The following is a 12,296-nucleotide window of genomic DNA, read 5'->3' as shown; positions in this document are numbered from 1 at the left end:
TGGTGTTCCTTGGTAGTCTTCCTGTTACCCAAACTGGTCCCGGAGAAGAGGAAATTAGCTTTAAACGTGGCAGATGAGGTTCAGTGTGGCCAAGTGCAAAGTAATGCACATTGGGGCCAAGAATCCCAGCTACAAATACAAGTTGATGGGGTGTGAACTGGCAGAGACTGACCAAGAGAGAGATCTTGGGGTCGTGGTAGAAAGTGTCAAGACAGTGTGCGTTTGCAATAAAAAAGGCCAACGCCATGCTGGGAATTATTAGGAAGGGAATTGAAAACAAATCAGCCAGTATCATAATGCCCCTGTATAAATCGATGGTGCGGTCTCATTTGGAGTACTGTGTGCAGTTCTGGTCACCACACCTCAAAAAGGATCATAGCATTGGAGAAAGTGCAGAAAAGGGCAACTAGTATGATTAAAGGTTTGGAACACTTTCCCTATGAAGAAAGGTTAAAACGCTTGGAGCTCTTTAGCTTGGAGAAACGTCGACTGTGGGGTGACATGATAGAGGTTTACAAGATAATGCATGGGATGGAGAAAGTAGAGAAAGAGGTACTTTTCTCCCTTTCTCACAATACAAGAACTCGTGGGCATTCGATGAAATTGCTGAGCAGACAGGTTAAAACGGATAAAAGAAAGTACTTCTTCACCCAAAGGGTGATTAACATGTGGAATTCACTGCCACAGGAGGTGGTGGCGGCCACAAGCATAGCCACCTTCAAGAGGGGGTTAGATAAATATATGGAGCAGAGGTCCATCAGTGGCTATTAGCCACAGTGTGTGTGTGTGGACTGGATGGGCCCATTGGCCTGATCTAGCATGGCTTTTCTTATGTTCTTAAAGGGGTTAGTAAACATTATAAAGATGCATTTTTGTTCATTCTTTCAGGACCACCTGTAGCTGGGCAAACATCTGAATTTGTGAACCAGGTTTTAGAGAAAACAGCAGAAGGAGATCCTACAGGGGGCCTTGTTGGGCTTCGAATACCTACGTCAAAAGTTTAGCAGACATTAGTTTATCCATTTTCACTCGTCAGAACTCTGCCTGTGTCATGTACTACATTGTAAAATTAATTCTGGTCTGCATGTGAGTTTAGCATTATTTAAAACACAGTTTAAGTTGAATCATTTTTTTTTTCCTTTTTAGAGCAATGTAGTACGAAAGCATGGTATAAAATGCTTAATGGCATTTTGGAGCATAAACCTTGTAGTTTTAAGTCTGCTTCTGGCATAAATGTGGTGGCTACATATTCATTTTAAAATTAAGTTTATCTAGGACCAGTTATATAACTTATGTAAGAGCAGTACATGGTTTTAAAAATAAAATTCTAGCAAAATGCCAAACATTATGATAGGTTTATGCTCTGACTAAAATAAAACTTAAACTCTCATTAAGAGTTTTGTTTTTAGAATTATTGCTCTTTCGTTCTAAATTAAACAGTACATTTTCTTTGCAACCATAACTTGTACATAGCACACCTGGCGATAAAGCTAGTGTGCCATATAAAAATATAATTTTCTGAGCTTGATACGGTATTTAAATGTCTGTGCAAGTAAGAAAAAATGTATACTCTTTGTGCCTTGTATTAAGGGGGAGGGTGGGCGGGTGGGGAGAACTGTAACTATAAGCTGGTAAAAGACTTTGTATGATGAGAAACCCTTGTGGGGGACAAGATGTATAGATGGTCTCATGGTTTTTAATGTATTTGTTCCAGCTCTTACAAATTTTTGAATGTATATAGGAATATGTTGAAAATGTAGATATGCCACAGAGTCTATTGTATTGTATAAAAGATGGCTCTAGAATATTCAATTTCGGTACTTGGCCGGAAGAAAACAAATACTTGCACATTAATGCGATTGTTTATTTTTGTACCAAAGACAAATGCAACTGATATGGCAAACTGCCAGTTTAAGTAAAGTTTTGCACAGCTTACATGATACTGTACTGAATGTATAAAAAGAAAAAAATTAAAGGTCAGGGTTAGGGATCTTACTGAACTGTGAATTTATCTCTCTTTGGGTCCAATTATCTACAGAAGGAGCATTCATACATAACTATTATTTTGCTGTTCCTCTAGTTTGCTTCGTAGTAGAGGTTGGCCATCTAGAAGTCTGTAAATCCTTTATTTTCTGCACTTACAGTAGAAAATTTTAATATATTTGGGTTTTAGTAAGCTATTCATAAAAGTAGATTTGAACTTTGAGAATTTAAAAAAGTTTAGCTTGTAGTATACTTCCAAACAACCAAAATAAAATTATTTTTATTGTTATATGTATATATTGTAAAGAGAGAAGAGCTACAAATACCTAATTCCTTAGTTGCCACTTTTCCAGTTGTTGTATTATTGTGCATGTGATGTTTCCAAGGATCAACACAGGCTTAAAAAAAAAGAATTTATAGATTTTATATTTTTGTACAGATATTTCAACTAGCTTCTTCAAACTTCTATGTGACTTAATGTTAACTCAGTAGTTTCTATCATTGGGGATATACAAGTGTGCGTGCAATTCTGCTCACAAGAGTCTGCTTTGTTAGTCAGTGTTAAAGTACCAATGAAAAGCTTTATCTCTTGATGAGAGAATCATTTATGTGAAGACAGAATCATTTTCTGGTTTCATGAATGCTTTTCCTCCCCCTTTATTTTATATACAGATAACTATATAACACTGTTTTACTAAGAATACCAAATATATCTTTTGTAGCTCTAAACAAATGCAAAAAGCCCATGAAGGTTTTCTCTCTATTCTTTAAATACATTTTTGCAGTGCAGTTCCTTGCATCTAAACAGGAGCTGGGAATCTCTTTGTTGCTGTCTGCAAGCAGTGCATTCTTACCTTAAAAATAAAAAGTGAAAGATTGGGGAAGGCCAGTACACCACTACAAAGTTGTAGCATAGGAAGACTTTTCTCCCATAGTCACCCCACTGCCTCAGACGGTTGTCTACCTTTAAAAAGAACAGCAACATGCATGCAACAACCCTAAAATTAATCCAAAATATTGGCAAAACTTCACAAGAAACATCACGGCAGGTCAGAGATCTGCAAGCCGGAAATAGTGCTGGTGTATTGAGGGTTTATCTGACGATGCTTGGGTTGTAGAGCTGTGTCTCCTTACATCCACATATCCTGACATCTTTTAACAGTTCATTTTGACTGAACAGCATTTAGATGCTGAGAGTCTTAACACTCAATCAGGATTTGGCTGGCACCTATACTGACAGACCGTCCCTTGGTAAGAGCTCAGGCTTCTCAGAGCTGTCACTGTTTTTGCAGCTTTTTTGTTGTTGTTGTGCATGTCTGAAAACCAGAATATGATTTTGGTCTAGCATCGAATAAAGACAACTTTGAATCTTTTTAGTGGATTCCATACCCTCGCATTTCAGTGTTTTCTATGTATTAAGTTATAGTCAAAAAGCTTTTAAATAGTTGAGCTTTTTAATGGTGACACTTTATTTTGTATCTATTTATATATGTATATCTTAGAAAAGCACTTTGTTTAAAAAAGAAAAAAAAAGATATTGCATTTTATATGATTCCTGCCATTTGCTGCTAACTCTGGGCTGGTCAGAATGCTGCAGCGATACTTGATCTAAATAAAACCTGGCAGTAAAATGTAGAGTAAAGACAAGACCTTTGCTGGTTTAACCTTATTGTAAAGATGACATAGGCAAGCTGTGCAGCTTTACATTTTAACCAGGGGACTCTGTGGCATTTAAACCGTCTAGAAATGGTTGTACTTTTAATGCCAGTAACAATCTGCTTCCTCTAGTGTCATTAAATATATGTTTAGTGTATACTTATCACAAAGATTTTTAAAAACCAAATGTTCATGTTTTTGTTTGGAAAATCGTGGCATGCATTTTTTTGGATGATTATCTTTAGAGGAGCTCTCTAAAGGTATTCGGTGTTCATACATGGTATGTGGATCTTATTGAAGTCTTGGGTCACTTTCTGAGTGTAGGCATTGTGAATATTCTGATGTCATCCAAAAGCAATTATACACTTTATTTTTTGAAGGAAAAAAAATCTAAATCTCTATCATACACTGGATTCTTTGGAGTTTGTTTCCATATTAAAGCATGCTTTTGCTAAAAAAAAAAAAATGTTGGTCAAATTGAGTGCCACACTTCTATTTTTGAATCAATATAAGAAACTGCTTATTCTGTACCATGTATGGTTCTTGTCCTTTACCCATTTTCTCCATTGACAGATTATGATGTGGCTTTATATTGTGCCTTACTTGTATATTAGAACTAAATTTATTTTTCATTCCCCAGAACTCCTTAAACCCTTGAATCCTCTTGGAAGCAAAGTACAATAAAAAGTATCATGAAGGAACTTCAAATACATTTGATATAAAAGTTGTACTGATAGTTTGTACTGGCATAGAGTGACCAATTTTTCAGTGGTCTTGGAAGATAGGATTTTTATAGTAATTCCACTACATCTCTTTACGAAAGCTTCTCTGCCTTTCTTGAATTTATCAAGCACATCTTGATATATTTCACTTTTTGGGGCTCATTAGTACTAGTCTTCTTGCTGGTTAAGCACTGGCTCTTTCCACTCCAGTATCAATGCAAACAGTGACTCTATAAGAATCGGGCACAGATATACTAAGTTTGCTAGTTTGGTCAGTGATATCTTTCTAAACTCAGACGGAGGTCTAGTGGGGAAGAGCAAATTCTGTAAGATTAAAGGTTGTCTTGAATAATCTTAAAGCAACAGACATTTCTCAAATACCGTACTGTTTGGGTTTCATTTCAAAGTCTATTTTCTGATGTTTGCCTTCATTAATAAATCTGCTTGTTTATTCACAAATGTCAATAACTGATGTATTGTTTCTCTTTAAGTCTTTTAAATATGGCTAGCTTTTAAAATTGTAATAGCCTCCTACCTGTTTTTGATGGGTTGTATTACATCTTGCCTTCAGGAAAAAAAATAGCATAGCCAGTCTATTCCTTGACTTATTTAGCAGTCTTCCTAGAATTTTGTTAAGGCACATTCAAAGTATGTTATACAGATACTCAGGCCCTGAGACCTGAATTTCACATGTCTGTAATCACAATTTTTAGCTGTAGCTGTCAAATCATCTAGTTTAGTATGCCACCAAATGGAAGCCTATATTTTGAGTAGCTGAAACCTGCACAGAAGTGCAGTTCTGTTTTTGTTCTTTTTTTTTTTACCTGAGGGATTGTGCAAAGTACATTTCAATCAGTTACTAATGCAATGGCTGATATTTCCTTTTTTATTATTGCATTTAAGGGCATTACCACATTGAGAGCGCAACACTTACAAATATTTCCAGTATAAATGGGATGCTTTGTCAACATTGCAGAAATGGCACTTTAGCATATACTTCCTTCACAGCATTCTGAGCTTGATTGGATTTTGTACTGATACATGTGCTTTATGATCTATCTTATTTTCCCCTACTGATCTAGTGTGGTAGAAAGGTGTTTGCATAACATTATGCTTAGCCTCTAAAAACATTCATTAACTTCCCCGAGAGCATATTGATCATGCGCTTCTCTCCCTGATCTTCAACATAGTGTCTTGGAAGCATGGCTTGTTTGATCTCAGTAAAACTTACTTCCACGTCTAACATTTAGGATTTGTAGCCTTAGTCTGTCTTCAGCTAAAACCAGAACTAAGAACAATATAATTGCCTTGTGAAATGATACCAGGAATAATTCTAATCTAAGATTGTCGTTGGGTAGCCAGCTGACATGGGCCACAAAGGCTACTGTTAGCCATTGCTGACTTAATTTTGGCTTTTAATCTTAAAACAGCATGCCTGATTATCTAAAGTTTAACCAGATATACCCTGCTTATTGCTTAATATTTATATAGTATCAATAAAATCTAGATACAAAAGAGTTGAGAGAAATGGGCTCTTCAGAACTGGTTTAGGCTTTAATAACTTCATTCCCAGCAGTCTTCTATGAAATTAAAAAGCAATGGAAAAACAGCCTGTGACACAGTAGTGTGTCCCACAAATTGAGTTTTTGACTTGACCAGCTTTTATTAGAATGAAAACCATATTTGAGATGTAAAACTCTTAAGGCTACCATCCTAAGCATGTGTACCTGGAAGTATGTCATCCTGCAATCAATGGGCTGGCTTCTAAGTGAACCGGTTCAGAATTGGGGTACAAGGCTGATAGCAAAAGCAAGCACAGAAAAGTTTTTGAAGGGAAAAAAAACCCAACAAATATGGTCACTTTCCTATGCTTGGAATCATGTTTGTAATGCTATTAATGTTCTGTAGTCCATTTCCAACTGGAGCTCAGGCAAATGTACCGAAGGTCTTGTCTCTGTTTAGAAAATTTACCGTTAAAAAAGCATGATCTGTTTGAATTTTTATAATGTTTAATGTTGTGTAATTTCTTTTCCTTTTTTAAAAAAAGAGGCACAAAAAAAACCCATTGATTTGTTTACTCTGTCACCCTTGAGCCCGAGCACCTCTATTCAGATACAAACTCATCAATGTATGCAACATTCTTTGTAATTGAAAATAAATCGTGAAGAGAAGTTCTGACATTCTGGTGCCTTCTGTGTGTTTTTGTCTGTGGAGCTTAGCTGGTATATGCGGCTGCCACAAAGGTTCTTTTTCGAAGCAGCAATTATTTTGTGGACATATTATATAGAAGTGTCTTAACTGCAGCAGCCACAGGGTAAGAAATACTGTTCCTCTTGAATCATGGTTAAAGCCGCAGCATTTTATAGTGGTTACGTTAGGGTCGAATAATTCTTGACATTGTTTGTATACTAATATTATGAGATGTGAATCGTGATTGTTAAACTGATCATGCCAGCATATATATATTTCTTTTCTGCCTCACTACAATTAAAAAGCACTTTATTTGGGGAAATGCGACAGCACAAGAACTGTATGAATATTAAGAAAGTGTCAGTCTCTATATTTAGTTCAGTAGTTGGATTATATAGCTTCCATTGTGAATCTATGAAATATTGTATAAGCTTCTAAAACAATTTAGATAGTATACAATATCTTGGTTATTTTCTCAAGCACCGATTGTTTTGTCTTTTAAAAGTAGATAGGGAACAGCAGACAGACAGGCAGCATACAAGAAAGGCAGCTTGAGTCTATAATTTTAATACCCTTTTCTCTCAAAACTAAGTACCACAAGTACTTAAACATACAATCCTGTTCTAGAAAATGGAGTGTTTATCTAGAAGTAGCCATGTTAGTCTGTCACAGCAAAAGTTAAAAGAATCTTGTGATACTTTCAAGGCTAATAGGTTATCAGGATAACATTCACTTCCTCGGATACCTGAAATATGATATCTGCCAAGTGAGTCTTAACACAAGGATATACAGAAGCAAACTGTAAACTATGGGGCCAATACATTTTAACTTTCCACAGAAATATCACAAACTAGGATGAAAAGGTACATTATGGGTGATAACAGACGGGCAGTTAGGGGCGACTCAGACGCCTCAGAAACGGTGTGTTGCAAAACATCTTTGCAAATGTGAACATCTGCCCCCCAGCCCCATACTCACCCCGTCCTCTGGCAGCCTCGGTGGCTCAAAAAGCTACCACTGTCAAAGTGGTAGGAAATTTTTGAGCCACATGTCAGTCACATCTTTGGCCTCTGGATGAGGAAGTGCACAAGTGAGGAGTCTTGGTGGTGTGAAACCACCAAGCCACCCCAAGCTGTTTCCAGGTTTGTTTGTTTTTGTACAAACTACCCAGAGTGCATGAGTGCTTGACTCGTTGGGTGGGGGGGGGGGAAGAGCAGTCTGGTCCAGGCCTGTCCACTTTGCTCGCCACTCTGAACACGTGGTAGCATTGCTGCTGGTCTTTTTGCTTTTTCTTTCCCCTTCCCTAACACACCTTGCAGAGCAAAGTGGGGTGGGGAGAGGCGAGATGTCTCTGTCTCTCTGAAAGAGGGGCACATAAGAAAGGGGTGGGGGAAGGAGAGCTGCTGTGACTGCCCGGGTGAAGGGGGGTTAGCTTGTGGAACTCAAGGCAGCTTACAGTGCCGAGAGCCCTGCTTTGTGCCAAACCAGGTGGCCCCTGCTCCCCCCGAAACAACAAATCCTACTGTAGGTCCCACCAAACATGAAATCCTGGCTACAGCCCTGGTCCGGCCTCTGAGGTACGCCCCCCCCCCCTTCTGATTGTGCCAAGCCACCTCACAGATGGGATGGAGGTGCCTCGCTGGTGAGCATGTGAAGGGTTTGGGACGCCTCTGATCAGCCCCTAAATGCCCGTCTGTTATCATCCCATGTGGCCTTTGTATGTAAACTCAAATATGCAGGTCCTTGTAGCAATCAGGCTGACCTTTTATCCTCTCCCACCAGACTCCTCAGCCAGTTAAAGTTCACTAAATCTTAGGTCCTGAAAGGCCAATGAAAGTTTAAATCATCTACTAACTGACCCGTCTTTTTGAATCACTTTGTCCCATATAAAGAAGAGAGAAGCTCACTGAAAACCAGAGAGATAAAACCACTTCCCTGGTAACATCAGTTCTGTGAGTGTCCAGAGGCTCTAGACAGTTTGTAGTTTCTCTAACAAAGAGATAGTCCCTCACCTTGAACATTACTTTTTTACACATAACTATGCTGTTTTCCACACAGGATCTGGAGAAACATCGAAAAACCTTCCTGTTTACAATTTGGTGATTGAGATCCTTGTGTAATAGTTTCTGTTGGCAGATATAACAGGTATATGAGAAAGACAAAAGACAACACTATAATCACTATAAGACAAAAGACAACACTTTCAGTCACTATAAGGCTTCTTTGTTAAGATGCAAAAAAGGGGAGAAGGAAAGCGATTGTCTCTACCCTATCCTCTTTCTGTAGAAGTACAAAGGACACATACTTCAGCATTTCCCAAGCTATATACTGGGGTACAGAAGTGATCCATTATAAATAAAGAATGCTCCTAGGAACCCCGGGCACCAACCCCAGAAGAGATTGCCAGATGGCTTTTTCATGATTCGCTGGCCTGGCCTAGCTTTTGCAGTCAGCTTCTGCTGGGTTGTGATTGGATAGATAATTCAATTCCTCCAGCTGTAGATTTAGCCACTCAGAATTTTCTTCCCAACAGGAGACCCAATCTAAACAGGTACTCATGCCAAAGAACATTGTAAATGGGATGCTTCTTCAGAACAGGTAATTCTAAAGCTGTCCTGGTGCGACCTTTACCTCCAATTTTAATTTAGAGGGCAATGCCTCAACAGAAGTTTGGGAAAGACTGGATTAGGTTCTGGAATCAGATGTAGGCGTTTAAAAGGTAAAGGTAGTCCCCTGTGCAAGCACCAGTTATTTCCAGCTCTGGGGTGACATTGCTTTCACGTTTTCACAGCAGACATTTTACGGGGTGGTTTGCCATTGCCTTCCCCAGTCATCTACACTAGAATGGCAACTAGAATGATTAAAGGTTTGGAACACTTTCCCTATGAAGAAAGGTTAAAACGCTTGGGGTTCTTTAGCTTGGAGAAACATCGACTGCGGGGTGACATGATAGAAGTTTACAAGATTATGCATGGGATGGAGAAAGTAGAGAAAAAAGTACTTTTCTCCCTTTCTCACAACACAAGAACTCGTGGGCATTCAATGGAATTGCTGAGCAGTTGGGTTAGAATGGATAAAAGGAAGTACTTCTTCACCCAAAGGGTGATTAACGTGGAATTCACTGCCACAGAGGGTGGTGGCAGCTACAAGCATAGTCAGCTTCAAGAGGGGATTGGATAAGGATATGGAGCAGAGGTCCATCAGTGGCTATTAGCCACAGCACATTGTTGGAACTGTCTGGGGCTTCTAGCCCCACTTGTGAACCTCCTGATGGCATTTGGGGGGTTTTTTGGCCACTGTGTGACACAGTGTGTTGGACTGGATGGGCCACTGGCCTGATCCAACATGGCTTTTCTTATGTTACACTTTCCCCCAGCAAGCTGGGTACTCATTTTACCGACCTCAGGATGGAAGGCTGAGTCAACCTCGAGCCAGCTACCTGAACCCAGCTTCCACCGGGATCGAACTCAAGTCATGAGCAGAGCTTCGGACTGCAGTACTGCAGCTTTACCACTGCGCCACGGGGCTGTAGGTGTTTAGCATACTTGAATCCTTAAATATGCAAACAGAAAGCTTTAATGCTAAAAGCAACAGCCTGGTTGGAGCTGCACAAAAAGATAGTCCTGTCATACAAGCTCTTCTATGCAGACTGTCATAAATGTGTATCAGTATGAGCCAGATAGCTACTGTTTGCTGTTTCAAAACACAACCTATATTAATCAAACTGAAGTGAGGAAAGAGCCCATCTTAGAAAAAAAATGATGAATGTATACAGTGTTCAAATGAGGGTGTGCCTGTGTTGAATGAGTAAGTATTTGCTAGTTTATCATGCAGTTTACCAGACACTGTCAGGACAAGCAAAAGGTTCTGCTGCTAGGAAAGTGCCAGCTTCTCATTTTGATCATTCTACTTCACAACTGGAAGCACCTGAGGATTTGTAAATTTCCAGCATGATCCTACTTCCGATTCTCATAACATATGCTAAACTCATTCAGCCCTTAAATATGTATTCTCCCCAAGAAGGGCTAAACATCCTTCCTCCGTATTTTAGTGTATTTCTTTTTTGAAATAATGAATGTAGTATAATGTAATGAATTTTGGAAATGTTCCTCCGATATAACACTGCATTCTACCCCGAAGGAAAGGATGCTGTTAGCTAACTCCATGCTTGAGAGGAGACAAATGGAGCATAACAGCAGAGTCTCAATTAAAAAGGATACTTTTACTCATTAGTCTCCAACTTTGACATTTATCGCTCGTTTTTCCCTTTTCCCCATTACAGCTAACGTGACCTATAAACTTAGCTTCTTATTGCTATTTAGCCTTTGCATGTGTCAAAACATGTTCATTAAGTTGTATGCTAATTTACTGTTCACCTATGTAGAAGCATCTGCCTGTATATATACTTCTTTGTATCTGAGGAAGTGTGCCTGCCCACAAAAGCTCATACCTTGTTGGACTTAAAAGTGCCACCGGCCTCAAAATTTGTTCTGCTGCTTCAGACCAACACAGCTGCCCACCTGGATCAATCCTAAACAGAGTTACACACCATTAACTCCACTGAATTTACAAGTGTAACTGTTTAGGATTGCACTGTTAAGAGACCTAGCCTTTTTAGCCCTTCGTATAATAATAGTACTTGGTCCTTAAAAGCAAGTCCTACAATGTAACTGGAACTTATATCCAAATTGTGTTGTTTAAAACTTAAGTGTAGGCTTCCTGATTAAACCATGGATGTAGTTGCTTCAGTGCATTTCTTAGCTCCTCATGGTGACCCATACTATAAACTTTGGCCTGAAAGCAAGAATGTATTGTGTTGTCAAGTCACTTCCACTTAGAGAGACCCTATAAATTAACAACCTCCCAAATGATCTATAGTTAACAGCCTTGCTCAGGTCTTGCAAACATAGCTGCGACTTCTTTCACTGAAACAGTATATATCTCATGTTGAGTCTTCCTGGAGGTTTTCTTGAGCAGGTACGCACAGGAATGCAGTTCCAGCTGGCTTGGCATCAGTGGGTGTGACCTAATATGCAAATGAGCTCCTGCTGGGCTTTTTCTACAAAAAAGACCGAGTCTTCGTCCCTTCCTGCTGTCTGCAACTTTTCCAAGCACTATTGCCTTTCCCAGTGACACTTGTTTTCTCATAATGTGACCAAAATACAATATCCTCAATTTAAAACATACTTGTTCAGGAGGGCATTTTTATAAAAAAAAAAATAGGTAAACAGTATAACAGAACGGTAGGCACTTCATAAAGCTAATACAACTATAGTTTATGTGCCACTTAGTATGCTATATATTACCTATTTGTTCTATGTACTATCCTCCTCTTACCGCATTTTTTTTTTTACTTCCGTAACTCCATTTTCTGCATTGCTTGACATATCATTTTTGTAATCCAAGCCCTGCATTGCTATTCGAATATATTGGCTCGCACCACTTAATCTGCTCTGTGAGGAAGGCGGGTTATAAATAAATAAGAACAAAATACCTATTAAAAAAAATCTCCCTATTCAATGCGCACCTCTTGGAACTACATTTTTGCGCGGCTTGGTTCTTAACAGTGAGATTCACTTTGCTCTTGGCATCTAACAGCAACCTGCTCAGCTCCCCGCCCCACGCAGCTCATCCCAAGCGACGCGAGAGCAGCCCAGAATGAGGGGAAGCCACGCCTTCCTGTCTTGACGCGGCGCCGCCAGCTCCGCCTCCCGCTCTCGTGGCCAACGCGAAGAAGTGGGCGTG

At 39.3% G+C, this 12,296-nt stretch overlaps 1 protein-coding gene across 2 annotated transcripts in view; it reads left to right on the top strand.

The window, feature by feature from the left end:
- The window catches only part of CREBRF (CREB3 regulatory factor), a 36,575-nt gene extending 30,036 nt beyond the window's left edge, over positions 1–6,539 (top strand). For both annotated transcript variants that reach the window (XM_060240573.1, XM_060240574.1), the window contains one exon: positions 889–6,539. In XM_060240573.1, the coding sequence (XP_060096556.1) occupies positions 889–1,004 (116 nt within the window). In that variant the 3' untranslated portion in view covers positions 1,005–6,539. The remainder of the gene's footprint in view (positions 1–888) is intronic.
- The last annotated feature ends 5,757 nt before the right edge of the window (positions 6,540–12,296 follow it).

This window comes from Heteronotia binoei, chromosome 5 (genome assembly GCF_032191835.1).
Source record: "Heteronotia binoei isolate CCM8104 ecotype False Entrance Well chromosome 5, APGP_CSIRO_Hbin_v1, whole genome shotgun sequence".
In the NCBI taxonomy this organism is placed as follows: Eukaryota; Metazoa; Chordata; class Lepidosauria; order Squamata; family Gekkonidae; genus Heteronotia; species Heteronotia binoei.
The sequence above is the reverse complement of the archived record's forward strand: the minus strand, read 5'-3'. Positions and strand labels throughout refer to the sequence as shown.